At 46.4% G+C, this 20867-nt stretch overlaps 1 protein-coding gene across 5 annotated transcripts in view; it reads right to left on the reverse strand.

Moving 5' to 3' along the window:
- Window positions 1-1617: 1617 nt before the first annotated feature.
- The window catches only part of PBX1 (PBX homeobox 1), a 277953-nt gene continuing 258703 nt past the window's right edge, over window positions 1618-20867 (reverse strand). For all 5 annotated transcript variants that reach the window (XM_004751432.3, XM_004751431.3, XM_013055543.2 and 2 more), the window contains one exon: window positions 1618-6839. In XM_004751432.3, the coding sequence (XP_004751489.1) occupies window positions 6747-6839 (93 nt within the window). In that variant the 3' untranslated portion in view covers window positions 1618-6746. The remainder of the gene's footprint in view (window positions 6840-20867) is intronic.

A 20867-nucleotide genomic window follows, 5' to 3' on the forward strand; every position in this document is an offset into this window, starting at 1 on the left:
CCCACTGAAGAGTAACAAAGTCAGTTCTGGGAGGTTGACTGGGAATGTCTTTACTGGGAGCGTGCCTTGTGCACTGAAATAAGCAGACGGGGTTGTCTTTGGTGCTCATTTATCCGTTTGGACACCAGCTGTTGACACAGAGGACTAACTGTCCAAAAAGCTGGGGTGTGGCATTATTGCCAGGAAGTGGCTGGCTAGCCAGGGACCACTTGATCATCCTCACAGCCCCACCCCCCCACCCCAACCCCTTGCACTTAAGAAAATGGGTGGAAGGGAGGTCTCGGTCAAAGGCTTTGAGACACGGTGAGCCCGCTTCCTGCTTTCCCTTCTGCCAGCTAGAGGCGGGAACCAGAGAGCAGAAGGAGCTGGGTGCTGGAATCACGCCACTGAGAAGAGGGACCCTGACCGGGAATGCTGGCCCGAACCTATTACCTAAGTAAGAAATAGATTGTATTGAATGTGAGGCATCATCCATGTTTGGTCTACTTGTTACAACAGTTTAGTATCACTCCAAGTACTAAAGTGGGGGGAAGGGTCGGGTCCACAGTTTTTCGTGCAACTGGAAAAGGAAATAATCCGAGCCTGCAGGCACGCACACACTTCCCACAAGTGTGTTCCAATGTTCAGGCTTGAAGAGGGAAGGCGGGACCTCCACTTTGGCTGCTGGCGATGTTCTCCAAGTCAACAGGGGTAGACAGCCTTGTGCCAGTGACGCAACTGGGCTTTTTGCTTGTCTACTAATAACAACGATCATTGGATCCTCATGGACTCTCCAACCCTTTGATCTATTTTCTATGGATTAGAATCACCACTGGGATGAGAGGATGAGCGATTCATTCATTCAATACATCAACCCATGCCTGCCTCCCTGGGGCTCTGGAGACGTAGGGTGTGGAAACAAGAAAAGAGTCCACACGATGTCCCGGGAGGGGCGACACGCCAAACGCCAGCTCAGTTCCAACCTGCGCCTGGTTGGGAAGACGGTGTTCATGTCTGGGACACCAAACACTGTAACAGGCCATGAACCCAAAGGTCAGGGGCACAGTATGAGTGCAAAGAATGGGGGGGGGGAGGCTTTCATGGGATGGTAGACGTGACACATGGGAGGTGGACGGCTCTATACCAGTAACATCTCACATACCTCTGATACTCCACAACGGAGTATTACTCATAACCCAGAGTCCTTCCTCCGAACCGTCTCTTGGGTGCCAGGATTTTCCTTATGGCCAGATCCCAGCGGACACAAGAGAAGGAAAGGGGAAGCACTGGGCAAACAGCTGTGACTTAAAAACTTAGAATTTATTATGGAAAATCTCCCTGGTAATTTTTTTTTTTTTTTTTTAAACCAGTGCCTGGTGGGTGGCAGCCAGTCACTGGCAAGAAGACAAGATAGGGTGCTGCCAATCATGGCCCATAAAAGTTCCCCTCCTTCTTCCCTTTCTTCCTTCTGACTTCATAGGCGAGGTCACTTGCCCCCCTGCCCTGGTAGGTAGGCTTTAAAACGATTAGGGACATAGTTTAAACCTAATTCACCCTAACAGCAGCCCTAGTTTGGGGGAAGCCAAGGTTGCCAGCACATAAGAGAAGAAAGTTACACAAAATACAAGTATATATATATTTTTTTGCAACAAAAGAAACTATTTATTTGGAATATGCATTACCAGTACAAATTAGGAGACTGCAAAACCTACACCATGTTAGTATCATTAGAGAACACAAAAGTTCAGTTGGAATCAAAAGGGACAGAAGCCTGTGCTCTCACAGAAGCAGAAAAGCTTAAACTTTCAAAACCAAAACAGAGCAGAACTTTGCAGGTTTATACTCTGAGTAATAAGAACAGGGGAGGGGAGCGGGAGAATAAAACCAACAACCGAAGGAAAGCACTTCAAAATAATTCGAAAAATAAGGAAGTAATAAGAGAGAAAAGGGGGAAAACATTGACTGTTTTATTCATTTTAACAAAAGGGGGAAAAAAAAGTTTACAAAAAATAAAAGATTCCAGAAAGCTTTGAGCTGGGTGTTGAAACTATGAAGGTGATGTGAAAAGCTCGTCACTGTTTTGTTGACTCAGGAACAGGCGGACGGGTGTCTGGCAGAAACACCTGCGACGCGCTGTCCCACAGTCCTGCATCTTCCCCTTCGTTTCTCCTGCTTATGTTCTAGGTGCTTTCCGGACACTTCCATCTTTTGTTTAATGAAAGATGTTTAAGGTAAGTTTCTTCCAGAATATACTGCTTTCTTTTCTCCCATGACTAATAAAAACATTCCAAATCAAGCCAGTTTAACCACTGGCTTTTCAGCAGCCTGAGGGTAGTAAGACGTATGCTGTCAAGGCATCAAACTTGACCTCGCAGCATTAAAAGGAGAGCCCCGAGTCAGGCTCAGTTTCTCAACTCTTCATCCAACATCGGGGCTACAGGGCTCAGAAGGCCGAATGACCCCAGGGACAGCCTCCAGGATCTCGTCTATGGAGCCCAGACCCCATGACACTAGGATGTCTGTGGGATGCTTCTGGAAGTAAAAAAAAAAAAATCCTCTCCTGTTGTAAGAGGGCTCCCGGAATGTTGTTATTGAACAAGAAAGAAAAGAAAGCACTTCGTCATGACGTTCACGGTCAACAAAGGCAAAAAGTCTCTCCCTACCATTTCAAAGGTCTCCCAGGCCAGTTCCTTGAATTTTTAAAGGGCTGGAAGGAGAACCCAGGTCCCTGTGGTTTTTGTTTTTTTTTTTTTTTCCCCCTCAGGGACTGCGGAACTGCCACTCACTCCAGAAACGCAGGTGAGTGATGGGCCATCCACTCGGGCTTCATCTTTGTCTCTGAAGTCAACTGAGTTCTGGAGCGAAGTAGAAGTACAAGGAAACCCACCTACTCTACAAATGTCATCTTTTCACATCACCTCATATACATGACGTAAGGAATAAAAACAGCAAGATCATAATCCTGACAATTAAAAAAAAGCCCCCCCCCTCCATAAAACAACCCAAAGTAACACAAAACATAATTTTTTTTTTTTTTTATATTTTAAAGAGCAGAAATAAAGAAAGAAAAGAATTTATTTCTGGGTCTCAAAGTTAATAAACATAACGTGTTAGGTTGTACCTATTATGCTCACTATCCCAACCTTTTTTTTTTTTTAGTTTACAAAATGAATTACTGTCACTTTTAAACATTGTGAAACAGGAAATGAATGTGCACAACTCGACACTTTTCTAGCATTCTTGAACTAATTCACAAATGCAAGAAAATAAAAGAAAAATGGGGAAATGATTCATGTAGGTAGTTTGGTGTTAAAAACGAACGCAGGAATGATGTGTATTGTCACAGAAAGAAGAGGGGGAGCCCCCCCATCCTGTTTTGCGTGCTATGAGGGTCATTTTAAAAATTTTTATTATAAACACTATTAAATTCAGACCGCTTTTTTGGTTTTTTTTTTCTTTATCTGAATATACAAGAACATTCATTATCAAATGTTCATCATCAATACTACAAAGAACGAGACACAAGTCGCAAGAAACAATGGAAAATGTTAATAAAGCTGAAAGAATTGTTGAGTATTTTTTTGTATTTTTTTTAAGTTTTTTTTAAATTTGAGTTTCTGTAGTTTCATCTTTTTTGGTATCGAAGTCAGGTTTTTCTGGGCAGAAAAATAAAACTCAGAAGGAAAAGGTGTGTGGGGGGTAAAGGTATGTGAGAGAAGGCAACCAGCAAATAAAGAACCACCACCACAGCAACATTTAAAAAAAGAAAAAAATAAAGAAAGTCAACGTAAGGAAGGTGCCACTTGGCAGAAGTACTGCACAGGCATCGGTTCCACGCCAGGGGGAAGAGTTAGGGGTGAAAAGGAGGATGAGATGGAGAGTTACAAGATAGGCAATCCCAAGGGCTAGTATTACTCAGGGGAAATCGGCTGCCAGGGACAACGGGGAGTTCCCACTCCCATCAGAAAATGCAGGAGGCCTGGGGTACATTTTGGTGTCTGTAGGATTGACCGAATAGGAATTCCCAGGGAGCTGGATTTCCAGAGGCACGCTCTTTCCATCCCCTTCCTTCTGCTGCCAGAGTTCCCATGCTCTGCTTCCTGTCAGGGGGATCTGGTGGCTGCCATGTTGGATGTGACGGTGGGCGTGGGGGGTGGGGGTGGGCGGGAAACTGGAACAGAGAGGTCTGAGTGGGGAGGGAAGATGCTGGGCGAGGTGAGACTCCGTGCAAACTCCTTCGGGGAGAGAAACTGTCTGTGCAAATGTAGCTCTGCTCTGATCTGTTTCATCAACTTAAAATGGCAACCATTCAACCCAAATCTGGAATCCTTCTTCCTGGTGCCAAGAGAACCGTGCTGGGTCTCTTCTGTACTTTGTGTGGTCAGGCATGTGATCCAGCCGTGCTCCTGTGTGCCCCTGACACTGAGCAAGGTTCTCCACTGCTTCTACAACAACAGGGTTGTCACAAGATGGATCCTGCCGGGACGCCCCTCTACTGAGCTCGGCTGTGATTGGGGGCACACGTCAGTAGACACAGTCTCTCCACTGCTCTTCGTCATCAAGGCATAATTCCATCTTGCCAAAGACTTACTTTTTGCCTTTCCTTCAAATTCACACACCTTCTGTTTTCTTAGGTCTCCCCTCTCCCCAGCATATACACAGGAGCAATTTCTGTTCATTACTGTAGCGCCATGCACCATTTCCATGACCTCCTTAGCGGGCCACCCTTCCCCCTCAGTGTCCTCTCTCTCACCCACAGGTCTCTCAAACAGAGTAGATGGGACAGGGGGCTAAGCACTTACAAGGCCACATATTGGATTCAAGTACAAACTAAGAGAACCGGGTCCTATTTTTCTAGTGTGGAGGCTTAGCTCTAGTCTATGAAACCAAACCGACCAAAACAAACAAAAAAGCAACAGTAATACCCCTTCTTTTCTTTGTCATCAAGGGTATTGATGGTAACCCGAAGCTGGAACAGGAAAACCATTATGTTGCCCTGCCATGGCACAAACCCACTTGTCTCAGGGATGACACTTCCCCTGACTTCCCATTTACGGATGGGATATGAATGAAACCGATCCCTTCAGTCTCTGACCAGCCTCTTGGTAAGCCAGGCATCATAATCCTCAATTTACAGATGAACAAAATGAGGCACGGAGAGATGTGACCACCTCCCATCACAGTCGGGTTACAGAGCCACCATCTTCTTCACTGGGGCAGCTGGCCATGAGGACTGTAAGCTCAGGTGACACTACAGAACGGCTTTCTAGTACTCTCCTCTCAGATATTCCAAGGAAATGAAAGTCACTGTGACAATTCCACTCAAAACATTACTTCCCCCTTTCGAAACCCATCGCTCCCAGATTTTCAAATGAAGCTAGCAAAATCTGCCTAAGCCGTGATCTTCTCCAACCCCTCCGGAACAAGAACATGGTGCCATGTTAACACTTTGAATAATTAATGCAACGCCCCCCATAGAAAACCAAAAACAGAATAGACCCAAATCCATTATAGACATCGTAAGTACTAGGTGTGGCTCCCTGAGCGCTCCAGAGGTGGCAGGAACAGGAACAGCCTCCATTATGATGGAGTCCTGTGGATATCGTTCTGGTGTGTGGGCATGCTGGGGGGCTACAGGTCCCAGAAGCCCCAGCACATACTGTGTCTCTGCGCCAGTGACCTTCACTCAGAGTTGCTAATTCCCTCTCCTGGGCTCACAAGGCAAACTGCTGGTTATTAATGTGGGTCTTTGAATGTGGCACATGAGTGACTGGGAGAAAATGAATGTGTGAAGCCGTGCATATGCTGACATGTGCCTGGGTGTGCGTGTGCACGTGTGTGTGTGTGTGTGTGTGTAGGATTAGTTGAAGGGCTGCAGGTTAAGAACTTTCTACTCCTTAGTGGTTCATCACCGTGCCCATTCAGATCTGGCTTTGCGGTAGGTTCTGGACGTTCCTTACTAGGTGTTACGTGGTCTCCAAAGACTGTGCCTCTGTAACCAAGAGCTGTTAGGAGAAGGAGGAAGCCTCCAAGAATTCTGCCCTTCTTGTTGCTTATGTCCTCTCCGAGGCTAGACTTCCTGCCTCGGAATCCACCTTGTGGAGCTGAGACTAGAAAACATGGCACCTTTAGAAACCCAGCTATGGCAGTCCCCGGGGCACAGCTGGGGCTGGGAAGGAAGAGGAGGAAGTGTTCTAAGGAGAACCAGCCCAGGGAGGGAAGAGAAAGAGGGGGCAGGGGGCCTGGAATGAGTGGGACAATGTGGCGCATTCCTGCTAAGAGGTAGTGAGAGTAAGAAGAGAAACAAGAGAAGGGCTGCCTGTTAACAGAGGGAGCGAGGGATCCGAGTGAGGTAAATTTGGCTCCTCAAACCACCAGCATGAAAACATACAAACACATTTATTATTTTCTTTCCTCTTTAAATTCCTCTAATTGTTGAAAATATCCTTCCGTGATGTCATAGAGGGCAGGGACCCAGGGAGTCTAGGACAGAGGAGGGAGGGGACAGGAAAGATGGCGGACACCAGGCTGACAGCTGGAGGCAGGGAGGGTGGCTTCTACCCAGAAAAAAAAGGGAAGAGAGTATAAAGAAGTGTCCAGATTGGCTGAAATAGCATCCCAAAGAAGAGAAGAGAAGGAGACTCTTATTGTGTTTGCTGATTGCTTCGACCTCCAGTCTGACCGCTTCAGCGTTGGGAGAGAAACCCTCCCTCCTGGCCCTGTCCCGACTGGGGCACAGGGTCAGCCGGGATGCGATTGCTGGGAGATCAGTTGGAGGTATCAGAGTGAACACTGCCAGGGCCTTCTGTAGGGGAGGTCACTGATGAAGGGGTAGTAGCATCCTGCCAACCTCCATTAGCCTAGAAGGGAAAAAGGGAGAGAAGTCAGTTCTCTGAGATCGGGTGGCCATTTTGAGCAGACAGTGACAACAAGGCAACTTGTGTAATGGGCCTACCACAGTGCCTGGCACATGGGGACACTTCTCGGCTGGGTAGCTGTTCTTGTGGTTGATTATACTCCCTCCACCCCTCAGATGAGTATGGGTCCTTCCAGTGAGCCTTTGGACCCAAGGTTAATACCTCCCACTTCTCAAAGATACTCTGAGTCAATCCAAGCTGTCGGATGATCATTGTGTGTGCTCTAGAGGCATGACAGGTCAAAGGACTTAAGTTCTAGTTCTGAGTCTGGCAAGGACTAGCTGTTGACTCTGGCGAAGAATGTCTATCTCACTGGCCTTTGGTTCTCATTTAGAAAAATAAAAAGGGTGTCCAAATGCTTTCTAAGGCCTTTCCCTGCTGTCCCGTATGTTACACGATTCCAGGTACTTGCTCTGTGGAAGGTTCTGTACTAGTTGCTCCTAGGCATACAATGGTGAGTGAGATACAGTTCATGTCCTCAAGGAGGGGGATAAGACATGCATATGAATGAACTATAATTCAAGGCAGAGCCTAATAAATGGTACAGCCCCGCTGTTATGGCAGTTCAGGGAAGGCTATTGCCTCCCATCTTGGGGGAACATCAGGGAAAGCATCAGGGAAAAGGTACTCTTTGAGGTGGGCCTTGAAAAGTACAGAATGTGACTCAGGTGACTCAAACAGGTGAAACAGAGGTGGACTAAGGGCAGTTCTGCATAAATACATCTAGAGAGGTGGTGAGCCAACAGATCGTTTTTTTCTAAGACTCCAAATCGAGAAGCATCCAAACAATGGGATTGTTCTAAAGGACTTGTTTTAACGAACACCCCTAGCTGAAAATATCCCACCATTAAAATAGCTGAAGAATGATTTGTTAGAGTGGTCAACTCATGATACATAATTCATGATTGTTTATGTATTTTAAAGCATTGAAACAGAAGTGTGCTAACATGCCTTTGCCTCCCCAGTTGCCGTGTTCCTTTGAAGTTAATATACCTCACCTCCGAAAATGTTAATGTTGAACAGACCAGGTGTTAGGCATTCCTGGTAAATCATTTTCCACTGTACTCTCCACTCATTTGATTCCCTTAAATACTTAGGGTACATGGGGCAGGTAATATTCTTGCCATTTGGGAGGGACCACAGCTTGTGCTCTAGAAAATTCCACGGTACCGAGGCACATGCTTGACACCTAGGTGCTGAAAACCTGTGTTCACGTTTCCTTCATAAGAAAGCAGAGATGTGAGAGAGAAAAGCAGGCATCTGGGTTATGACTGAGAAACACAGGCTTCTGAACCTCTGAATCTGGGCTCCTTTTTCTCTGCCCTTCTCATCCACTTAGCTTTTTTTTCTTTCCCCTCCCACTGGCTCACCCACATGATGCTCCAATCTTCCCTGGAAAGCCAGGTGCTGAATTCATAGCAGCTCTTACCAGTTCCCTCTGCACAAGGACAGTCTTTATTTTTTTTTTTCCCCCACACCTCACTAAGGAGCAGGTCTGGATACCAAGAGCACAAAGGGTCACCCTGGGAAATGCCAAGGGCATTCCACCTCCATCAGGGGCCCAAGAATAATTGCTCGGAACTCCAAAGCTCCATCTCCCAAAGGAGTCAAGCAGCTCCTCCCACCCCCTCTCCCTGCCCAGCACATTTCTCCTGCTCTTGGTCAGGGATTGGAAGGGGAACAAGCAGGGGAGATGGGAATTCTTTCGTTTACAGTTCTTTCTTTGCTCTCTTTCTGGGGCCAAGCTGCTGTAGTATGATCAGAATCAAGAACAGAATTAATTCCATGTCCTAATGCAGGCTGGTCACAGGGGTGACGGGAGCTTAGTCTCCCTTCACAACCAAGAACATGTATGCTGGTGCCATATGGGTAGATGGGGAAAAGCAATCATATTTCTTTTACCCCAAAGAAAATCCCTTAATTCTTTGATCTTTTCTGGTTATAAAAGATACGCTCATATAATATTTTCAAAAAGAATATTTGCGACCTACATGCGATGGAATACGGAGAAAAGAAAACAAGCTTGAAATACACAATGTACAATATCCATAATCCTACCACTCAAAACCAGTTAGCTGCTAGTATTTTGACACCTGTCTGTCCTAGTCGTCCTTTTTCACATGTGTGTGTTTACTAGAGAGACAGATAAGTCAATAAGTAAATGGCCAGCTATGTGGGCGTATGTGTGTGTTTGCCGAGCGGTATGGGCTTTTAAGAAAACCTGAGAGAGGTTTCTTAAGTACAGAGTCACGATGCAGAGAGTCAAGTGCGGGTACAAGGGGAAAAAACTCAGGTCTTAGGATCGACCCGGTGGGGGACAAGTAGATGCGGAAGCTCGGGGAGGCAGTCAGCATCTGAGGCAGAGTCAGAGTACGAGGCACGAAGGAGTTTCGCAACCCTGCTCCTAAGGCCCCACTATTACCATTATTTAGCCATGCTCCAATCTCATTAAAATAACAATAAGGGGTGCCCCCAAAGAAAGCCATTAGTCAAGAAAATGAGCCCTGTGGCGTCTCATTAGGAAGGAACTGGCAGGCATTCTACGTGGACCAGAAGATTCTGGGAGACGCCTTTTGATTCGTGTCTGAGATGAAAGAACTCGAACAGGAGACATCTGAAAAAGTTTTGTTTTCTCAGACCAGTGCGCATGATGCCAGAGGATACAGGGAACTCACAGATGGTAGAGGCAGGAATTAGTCCAAGCCAATATCAAAACTGGCATTTTAATTATGCTAGTTGGCCTGGTGAAGGAGAATCTAGAAGACTTTCTATTAAAAACAAATACATAAAATCAATCTCTGGCTGCCTTTTTTTCCACTCCTGCTCTACACACACACACACACACACACACACACACACACGCCCACCCCAGATTGGGCGACCAACTGTCCCAGCGTGCCCAGGACCCCCCACCCCTTATTAACACTAAGGTCCCATATTCCCGTAACCACGCCCCCTCCCCTGCCCTCGAGACCCAGGAACACGGGGAAGAGCAGCTCATCCTCCCTCAGGATATCCCAGCAATGACCCCCTACTGCTTGCCACATTCAAGACCCCGCGGTGTCCAGTTTTCAAGTTAGAGGACCACCAGCTCTTTCTGGAATACGCCTGCCCATCACGGACACGGCTGAAGAACCCCTCTCTCCGGAGGTGCTTCAGACCCTGGCCCAGGCTCTGCTGCCCCTGCAGCTCACACCTCCTCGATCAGAAAGGCCAGCAAGCCCCACGGAACCAGGTTTCCCGTAAATCACTCTGGCTGCTTTAGCCCCACGGTGCCAGCTTTAATGGAAGCCGCTGGGAGGCTGCTCCGTCTTGGGAAAGAGCTGACCTCGCTTACTGGCGCCTTAACCCTGGGGAGCAATTCCTTCCTGCGTCCTGACTGCGGGTGCATATTAAGCAGGAAACCCCACCTTGGTGTGTTTTTCTATGTCTGGGGCGGGAGCAGGGAGCCGCAAGGATGCTCTCATTAGCCGCTGCACAGGGGTGGCGAGACTAGTTCATGAGAAATAAGACTCATTTTTATTTTTCTTCTGCACCCCAACTTCTGCCTTAATGCTCCGACGCAAAGTCCCCGTTGTAACGGACATGCTCGCTTCTAAATGCTGATGCTGGAAACGCCCAGGAGGCCTGGCAGGGGTGGGAAGGGGAATCCTGCAAAACCTAGTGTCCCTATTAGCTCTACAAACCTCGCGAACGGAAGAGCGTTTACATCTGCATCCAGTCCTACAGGCGATCCCGTGGCCTGCAGAGGCTGGAGGTGAGACCTGGGCTCAGATTTAATTCCACCAAGAGGAAGCCCAAGCTGGTGGCAGTCTCATCGCAGGGCCTCAGGGAGGAGGCAGCTAACAGAGTATAAAATTAAGATAACGTGCAGCTGGTTTCCCAGATTAAAAAAAAAAACCTGGACTTCCAAACACAAATCAAAGCAAAAGGTATTTGGGAACAAAATTATTTCAGAACAAAAACGACTATTGACATCCTACCTGAATGAATTTGGTCCATAACTGATACACCCCACGGTTGCCAGGACCCCCTCTATTGGATAAGGCAAGGCACGGGCTTCCTGGAGGAGGAGGCCCAGAAGGCCTGCTATGACGCCAGGAACGGAACAATGGAGGAGGGGGACCGGCCATGTGGCTTCTCCGGACGAAACATGAGAACCCAGAATGGCATCCGAAGCGCTGACTTCTCTCCTCTCCGCCACCTTCCCAAGCCCGGACAGGGGCCACCTGCCTCTCCCTCCCCATGGTGGCCGCTGGGCCGAGAGCCACTGCTCCTGTCCTCTGCTCCTTCCCGCTCTTCCTCTGAGCTCACCTTAGCAGCACACACTGGACGCAGAGAATTCATCACCAGCTGTGACAGCCCAAGCGAGCCTGGCACTAAGAAACTCTCATTTGCAACTGAGAAATGCGCTGAGGTGCCACAAATGGCCTGATGTCAGCACCAAGTAGAGCTCGATCTGCATACGGGCCAGATGCCATTACCAGAGACGCCCGGAGCTTGGGGGAGGAGGTGGGCACGCTCCGGGCCCTCAGTCGCCTGGCTGCGGTGGGGCCGGCCAGGAAGAAACACAAAGAAACAAGGATGCACCCTCTCGCCCTCTCTAGGTGCGCGCGCGCACACACACACACACACAAGTACGAGCATGCACAGGGACACACACAAATACACACAACCACGACTGGTTGGGGGAGACATCAGCTCACCCAGTGGGGTCACGTCCTGGATCTGCCACTTTTCCAGAAAGGTGGGAGAACAAGGTGTCCGTGATAGGCACACACTTCTCCCAAGATTGCACACGAGCGTTTACCAAAGGATGCTCGGGGCAAAGCGATGCTGTTGGAAAGTCCCCTCAGGGACGAAATATTCAAAATTTCCCTGGGGGGGGGGGTTTACAGCAGGAAGCCCGTACGTGCCCGGTCTGACACTCTCCAGTCCTATCTCCAGCTGTCACCAGAGCCAGCTTTGCAAACTGCAATTCTGATCTCCCTCTTTAACCTCCAACCGCTTCCCACTGCCCGCAAGATAAGGCTCAATGTCCTGGTGAGGTGAGGCCCACCACGTCCTGGATCCCGCTCACCCCCCGGCCCAGCGCTTGTGTTGCCTACTTCCGCCACATCCGGCTACTGAGAAGCTCCTCGCGCGGCGCAGTCCTTCCCTGCCTGCTTCCTTCTCCGTGGAGACTCCACTCATCCAATGTCGGGCCACTCACACCGTGGGCTGGTTTTCGAGGTTGAGACGAAGTATCCTTGTGCCCCTATTTGCCCTCTGGCCACGCCTCTTCCTCCTGCAGGTGTGTCGTCCTCCCCCCACCCCTGCTCCCTCGCCCCCCACCCCTGCTCCCTCGCCCCCCGCCGCACTCTCCTGCCTGTGCTCCCCGTCCGCCCCTGCGCCGCCATATGGCACCGGTTCCTTTCTGTGTCTGTCTCACCTACCAGACCATGACAGGAGGCCTGTGGGACTTAGCTTTGTTTCCAAAGGGCCAACCACTGTGCCTGAGGCAGCACAGATTTTAATAAATCTCTCTGGGGGGGGGGTACACACAAAAAAGTAAATATTCAGTGGCAGGAGAACATCCGTGCTCCGTTGTGGGTCTGGACAGATACCAGACCTGGGGCCTCCACAGTTCAGTCTGACGACATGTGAAGAGCCGTGTACACCCAGGAAATAGTCAAGGGCTAAAGCAGAGAAGGGGTTAAGGTTCAGGGTAGCTTTTACACCTAAGGAGTGAACTTTTCTAAGCGGGCATCTGGGAGATCTGGTGCTTTCAAAGCTTATCCCAAGTAAGGAAGAAGAATGTAGATTGACACTGCTCTGTTTTATTTCTTTAAAAAACAGCTGAAAAAGCACTGGATCCTGCCTGTAGCAGCTCCGCAGCTCTGCACACCATCTCAACAAGGAGTCTTCTCCCTGGGGCACAGGGAGGAGGAAGATATCACCACCCCCTACATCTGGAACGGCCTTCTGGTCGCCTCATCAGGGGGAATCACAGAAATGTGGGAAACAGACATTGTCCCTGCGTGGCCTGCGGGAATGTTCCCCATCTTTTCCCTCTCTGGGGTTGAGACCCACATGCAGATGCAGCTTCTACCTTGGGATCTGGGATTGGAGTTGCCAGATAAAGCATAGACCATCTCCCAAATTTTGGATAAACAACAAGGAACGTTCTCGTCGAAGTCGGTGGCGTGCAGTGTTTTCATTTGCTAGATGCCGGCAATTCTATTGGGGATCAACATCTACACTCAACCCCAGAAATATTTTATTCTGGCTTCCTCTGGTACCACAGACAACTCAGAGTCAGTGTCGCTGTGGGTCCTGCTCTGACCTTTTGCACCTATATCTCCATACAGGCGTGTCTCTGCTGTGACAACACCTTTGCCGAGTATGCACCTGCCACTGGGTCACGTTGCTATTTCTCACAGTTCAGCTGAGACTGAGAGAGTGACTTGCTTTTGCAGTTCAAATTCTGCTCTAGAACCTCAGCTCCAGCCAACCACGAGCCGCCACCACATTTCCCTGGTCTGTCCCATGCCACTGGCTCAGGCATCCCCGTTTCCAGGGTCCCCTGACTGCTGTGGCCACCCTCCCCGATTGCCACCTGCCACCAGGTCAGTCCCTGGTGACCTAACAGCCAAGTCCCACCAGCATATCCCTTTCTAGCCACCGCCTCCTGAGCTCTGAGATTTTGCTCTGAAGGTCTGGATGTGAAAAAAACAAACAAACAAACAAACAAACAAACAAAAAACCCAGCAGTGAAGCAGCCATTCCTGGTAGAGAACGGATTGCCTGGCTAACATGACCTTCGGTAGTGTAAGCTGCTGCCGAGAAATGATAGACTTCCCACTGCCAAAGCGAGATTCCTTCTCAACCCATAGTGAAGTCCAGTGGGAGGCTCTGTGTCTTTGCCTCTTCCTGTCCTCTGATCTCTAGAAGTCCATGCTATTGTCTACAGCCTGGCCTGAAGGTCACCTCTTCCTTCTTCAAAACACACCATCACCCACTTTCCTAAATGGGAAAGTGGCTTTGAGAGCCTCCCTGGGTGTCCCCGCCCTGGGCGGACATGGCCATCTGGTGGCCGGGGCCCATCCTCCCTGTGTCATTGGGCAGGGATGGTGCTAGTAAGTTTCTGACTTTGGTCGATGAGTATATAATGGTATATAAACCCAGTGGGAGCTCCTATTCCTACTTCTCAGGTGAGGAAACTAGGACTTGGGAACTAGAATTTGCCAGACTCAGTCCTTGGTATATGCCACCGCTTTTGGATATCTCAAGTTTCGAAAGGTCAGGCCGTGTGACCGTGTGGGCACCACATGTAGAGCACAGCTCAGGGCTGAAGGCAGGGGACTCTTGGCTACAGATCACCTTCAGGGAATCTTTATGCTGTCCAGGAAAATGCTAGAATGCACGTACCAAGAGACCAGCCTCAAAAGAGTCCTTCAGGGGATTCTAATATCTCCCGCTCCTACGCCTCAATTCACCTAGCCAAACTCGGTTTCAGACAAGACAAACCCTACTCCCCTGGGGGTGGGGTCTGGGACCCCACCATGTGCGGTGCCATCTTGCTAGATGAGACTAAGTTATTGTAACTGGAAATGCAGAATCCTGCTCTCAGACCTGTAGAGTGGATTTGGCATTCATCCACTTGGTATGAACAGGGAACTCTCTGACCAGTCATGGTCTCCAGCCTCCTCCGGTGCACACTCTAGCTGCTGTCTAAGGGGTGACAGTCAACACCCAAACGCAAGACCATCAATTGCCACATGGTCAGGGTGCACCACCCTGCCAGCACCCAGCACCACACAACGGAAATACACACGTAGATCAACTCTGAGATCGAGAGCTATTTGGGCGCCTTCTTAGTGCCATCCTTTCTAATTTATCTGTGAGAAGGCCCAGAATGAATGCTGCCACATAAGGCTCTTCAGACACACGGGATGGTTTGGGGGAACCCTTCCCGGCTTGCACAGGATATGGAGTGTGCATTTCCAGGCATACGGCTGGGCTGCTTTCTTACTTGTATTAAAAATACCAATCGGACAGCTACACAGAACGTTTCCATGTCCCAGACTTATGGAGTCCTTAGATGAAATGTGCATCAGGAAGTTAAACCTTAAAATTTGTTTTATTTAACATTGTCAAAGAAAAATAAGCTCAGCCTGATTTAGCTAAATAGAGGTGCCTCAGTGCAGGAAAGTATTTATATCTCAATAAACATCTCTGCACTCAGACCCGCATACACCAAAACACACAGACGCTTACACACGTCCATACAACGCTCATGAACACGCAACATTTCCACAGACTTTATCATATTTATATAGAACCCATACACGTTAAGAAAATACAACAACTAAAGAATGCAGAGACCGACACGCACACATGCACATACGCACAGATGCCGCTTAAACTCGAAAAGGGTAAATATATAAGACAACAGAAGATTGTATTTACGCATAGAGCTAAATCTGGATAATTCAAGCAAAGGGTATTTTTTTTTTAACTCCATATAAATTATCCGATTGGCTGATTCTACACAGCCCCCAATTCTTTATTTTATTTTTATAACCTCTGATTTTGCTTTGGCTCTTCTGAAAAGCTATTATTTACTCCGGGCACACACAGGCATTATATATACACCTTAACGATGAACGGTAACTATGCACAGAACACACATACACACACACACACAGAGGAAATGTGTGGCGTAGACCTTGGGGCTATTTACCGTCACACAGGAAGCTACAGCCCCTTACACTTTTCTGACCATCCAAGAGACAGCAATTACCCCAGATTATCAGACCAACAATGACATGCCGCGTAAAGAGAGACACCGAGCCAACTCTACATCCCAGAGACTGGCATATTCAAGTACACTTAGGACATTAATAGCAATTTACGTGCCATCACTGAGACAAAGCCACAAAGGCTCCACTGGCAGCCTCTTATTTTGAAGCCTATTATTTGTGGGAGTTACAGGCTATAATCACAACAGAAACTTTCAAAACCCTTATCTTCCGTGACGCACCAAATCTATTTCAGAGTCATAATTGCTATGTCACCGGAGAGTTTGCTGCTTAATGCACTCAAATGCCATTTAGTGTTTGCAGGGTCATTACAGCGAACAGAAGGGTGGGGAGGGGGAGGGATGGTGGGAAGCTAGGGGGGAGGGGAATACAGATGGAGAATGTTGAGGGGAATGTGCTAGAACGGGGCACTCGTTTATGTAGGGGAGGATACTGTTGTTTTGAGCATTCCTTTTATCGACAAAATGAGAGCAAGTGCTTGAAAACTATCCACGGACTTGAAAATGCAGAATTGAGAGTTCAGGGGCTACCAACCCAGAGATCCTTCACGGAGGTTGGGGAATGGCCTCTCTTAATTCTGGGATTCTCAACCAGGTGTCAGAGTGGGTTGATTTTTTAAGAATGTCCATATTTTCCTTTTATGCCGTTCCAGAAACCTCTGCAGTGGGGATCTTCCATTGGTGCTCTGGGCTTGGGAGTCTGAGCTGGCTTTTCTGTGTGTGTTCTGCTACGGGGCGGGAAGGGTGGGGGGTGGACGGTGCCCGTGAGGAGTCAAAATTCTGCAGCTCAGAATAACGTGCTCCCTCACAGGTGGCCGAGGAAGATACCGGGAGGCCGACACAGCAGCCAAACCACCAGAAGACATCACGTCACTCAGAAGACCATTTTCTAGACCTACGGTCCGAAGAAAGCTGGTTAATCCCGATCGCTTGCTTTCTTCATCCTGACTACAAACTAGCCAGGGACATACCCGGCAACTCCTAAATTCCGGCACAGGGTAAATTGTCAAGGACATTTTTGACTGATGAACAAACATATCTCTAGGTTTTCCAAGAAATCTCCGAGGTTCTGTTTTCTAGCCCCAGGATTTTTCATAGACTAGAAATACAGAAAATGTTAAGTGAATTCAGACTGAGCGTTAATTTTTTTTTTTTTTTAAAAAGATCAACACATTATAGATCTGCCTTTAGTTTTCCTAGAATAGAAAAAAAAAAAAATCCACCTTTCACACTAAAGAACTTTCCACAGAAAGAGACAGAATGAGACCTTTTTTCCACAGGAGTCCCTGTCCACTGAGAAATAAGAGTTTTCTCTGTATTCCTACATGTTGGCCAAGTGCAGGATGGATAATAACCTTATTGTATAAAAGTTCTTGGAAATTAATAGGAAAGGATGAGCATTTCAAGAATATGTATAGAAGGCTGGCAAACATGTGAAAAATGTTCAATATTACCAGTAATCGAAGAGATACAAATTAAATTAAAATAAAAATGAGAGGCCATTTTATAGTTTGATAAGTGACAAAGATTTAAAAGACTACTAAGACACTTCCTGAGAGTGAGGAAGCGGGAATGATCGTGAACTTCTGGTGGGAGCTGTGCGTTCATACAAGTTTCAAGAAGAAACGTTTCCCTACATCGCAAAAGCCTTAGTCTAGATCGTAACCTTTGATCCGGTGTCATGGTTAATTCCATGTCTAGGAATGTATTCAAGGTAGTAACAGAAAATATACACTGAGTTTTCTGTATTACACTGTTTGCCAAAGTGTTTTTAATAATAGTAAAAACAACCACCACCACCACCACCCAAAAAACAAAAAAAAAAAACAGTCTAACCCTTCCACCAGAGACTGATTAAGTAAATTATGAACTTTCCCCATACCATGCTTCTGTGCAGTTATTAAAGTTATGTTTGAGAAGAATGTTTAATGATATGGAAAATATTCATAGTATATTTTTAGTAAAATAAGTAGGTGACAAAATGATATGTTCGATAGGATCATAGCTCTTCTACACCCACACAAAACACACTTAACACACAGAATGCTAGAAGGCTGGAGAACAAAAAGTTAGCAGTAACTTCCTTCTGTGTGATTTTCCCTGCATTCTCCACATTTTCTAAGTTAATATTAATTTGTAATCAGAAAATAAAAAGTAAATGTAGAAATTAGACAAAGCGTATGCGGTAAAGTCCACATCTGATTTAGATCTTTGTCTTGCGTGTTTGAAAGGTCTTGGCTAATCTTCAGAGCTCACTGGAGAACAAGCCAGGGCAGTCAGTGGTCAAATACCAGTCTGAGGTCTTTCTTAGATGGAGGCAACTGGGACTCTCGCCTAGAGAAGACAAAGTTAGCAAATGATTTCAAAACTCTCTTCAGAGTATAACTACCTGCGAAGAATGTTCATCAGCTGTTTCTCCCTTACCGCAAAAGAGTAAGGTCAAAGAAGGTGAAACACAGTAATCAACTTAGATGAAATACAGAATTGCTTGAGACTCTCCTTTTCATTTTCCTGCCCTAATGTCCAGTGCAGTAACTGGGTAATAACAGATTCCAAGAAAATGCTTGCTGATCGAAGGAGCGAATGAGTGAGTGAGTGAACTTTAGATCAAGCTCAAGGCCACAGAGTCAATATCTGCTCCAGAAGAAAGTATGGGAAAGACAAGGAAGAGCAGCAGATGTATGGTCACTGAATATCTACCCAGAAAAGGCTGAGGAAGTGATTTGGTGGAGATCCTAGGGCACGAGGAATAGAGAAGTTGGAGGTAAAGGACGTGTACCAGGCTGCGATAAACAGAAAGAAATAAGAAAAAAAATTCACTCTTGTGTGGGAGAGCCTTTCTGGACAACACCAAAATGCATATGCTTGCTCGCAGGCGTTCCAAGTAGGCAGAAAGTCCAGCCACAAGTCGGCTTGCTGGTTTACAAATACATAAGCAAAAAATAAAAGGAAAGGGAAAGCTTTTGACTATAGGTTCAAGCAAGCTCAGAGCAAAAAGCAGTAAGCACCTGCTATGTACCAAGCCTGAACCGAAGGCTGGGATATAAAACCAGGGGGTCTAGAGAGAAGGTAAAGAAAACCACCAGAAAAGGACTCCTACTCCAACCTGGCCTGTGAAGTACTATGTAGACACAGTCTGCAGGGACTAGAAGTACTTCCGGGAGAAGATGATCCTGGACTACATCTTCTAGACTGAGTGCGATTATGAGATCCTTGCCCACTGCCACGGGTTCTGGGCTATGGATTCTACTGCTTGAGAATTTTGATTACCAGGAATTGCCTCTAAGAAAGACCAAGCTCAGTAGCAGAAGATGCGGAGAGAAGGTTCCAGAACTCATGGTCTAGATGGGAAGCACCAGGCTAGGTTCTTGGTGATCTTCAGCAGCAAAAATCATCACACTAGCCAAGGAATGCCAATGGGTATCTGCACGTCTGTTTTGCTCACCTTTAATTTTATTGTTTTTATTATTGTTCCGATGCCTGGTTTTACCCACCTCTGAATGTTTTTTGTTTCTGTGTTTTGGACATTTTTAAAAAAATGTCCTGATTGTTTTAATAAACTTGAGTTAAATAACATAATGCATATAAAGTACATAGCACACAAGAAGTCAGTAAGTGTTAGTTATTAATACAATTATTAAATGTCATTTTAGCCTGTTAATTTTCTATCCTTATTGTGTTTTAATTGTTCTTTAATTTACTGCTTTATACCACTTCCTTATTTTATTACTACTTGATCTGTTTTATCATCTTTGTAAGTATGTTCTTAGCTGATGTTATTTATTTTAACAACTCGTCCTAGCTTATTTTATGCTTTTAGTGTTCTCTTTAGTAATTGTGTGTCCTAATTGCTTTTAACCTTCACTTTGCCGCTTCACATGCAATTTCCATTTCTCTTCTTTCCTAGCTCTTTTGATCTAAATGTTTATCATGGAAATACAGTTCACAGACTTCCTAGCTCTTTAATATGTGTTACTCTTTTTTATATTTAATTTTTAAAATTTTATTCATACATTATCATTTCATATATTATTTATTCATATATTATCCTTGCATTTTATTACTTTTTTAATATTTTTATATTTTTTATTTTTTTAGAAGATTTTATTTATTTATGTGAGAGAGAGAGAGAGCACGAGTGCATGCAAGCTGGAGAGAGAGGGAGAGAGAATCTGCTGCAGACTCCGTGTTGAGCGAAGACATTCACAATGGTGAGATCACAACATGAGCTGAAACCAAGAGCCAGCCGCTGAACTTAGCGTCACCCACAGGCCCCATGACAAGTGTTCAGTGTCAACAAAGAGGAGGGACTGTCTCAGTAGAAGTCCTGCCCAGCAAAGCAAGGTGGTCCCTTCTGTTGGTCTGGGAGAAACTGGGACTTCTGTGGTTGATACTCTGGTTTCTTCAATGCTAACCTTTCCCCCCACCCCAAACCATTATTTCACATGGGTAAGCTATTAAGTTAAAATTTTTCTCTTCCATTTTACTGTCCCCAAATTACAAAAAAAAAAAAAAAAGATTTTTCTTGACTTCACACATAGATTCCTCAGACAGCCTTGCTGTGTACTTTAATGAACCATCAAATTTCTCCATGAGGAGACACCAGATCTGAAATTTCTACTCTCTCTCCTATGATCATCAGGTCCTTGGCTAAGTTGGTTAACCAAATGGGACACAACAGTGACGTAGGGTAAGCTATGTCCAGGGAAGGGCTTTCTATGTAATTTTTTAAATTTAATTTTAAGAAGAGAAACCACTGGTCTTAAGCATTCTCTATGCCACCCAAAAAGGATACATAATGTAATAGTCACAAGGGAGTTCTCACAGTTCTTCTCCCTATCAGCCAGGCTCTAAAATATTTATTATAAGGAAACATAACAGATTCTTTTACGGTAAGGTTCTTGCCAAGACCCTTTACCTAACATACAAACTAGAGGTTTAAGGCTCCCTCGGGACAAAGGTTAAGAACCAGGCTTTGGAGTCAGACTTGGTTGGATGTAGGTCCACATCCTGGCGTCATCCTCTTCTCGCTATTTGATCTTGAATAAACTACTTAATTTCTGAGTCTCTGTTTTCTTATCCATAAAATGGAGAAGAGAGTGTTGATAAAAATACAGGATGAGGGACCCTGGGTGGCCCAGTCGATTACGTGTCTGACTTTTGATTTT

This window comes from Mustela putorius, unplaced genomic scaffold (assembly GCF_011764305.1).
Source record: "Mustela putorius furo isolate JIRA1106 unplaced genomic scaffold, ASM1176430v1.1 tig00000508_pilon_pilon_pilon, whole genome shotgun sequence".
Classification (NCBI taxonomy): Eukaryota; Metazoa; Chordata; class Mammalia; order Carnivora; family Mustelidae; genus Mustela; species Mustela putorius.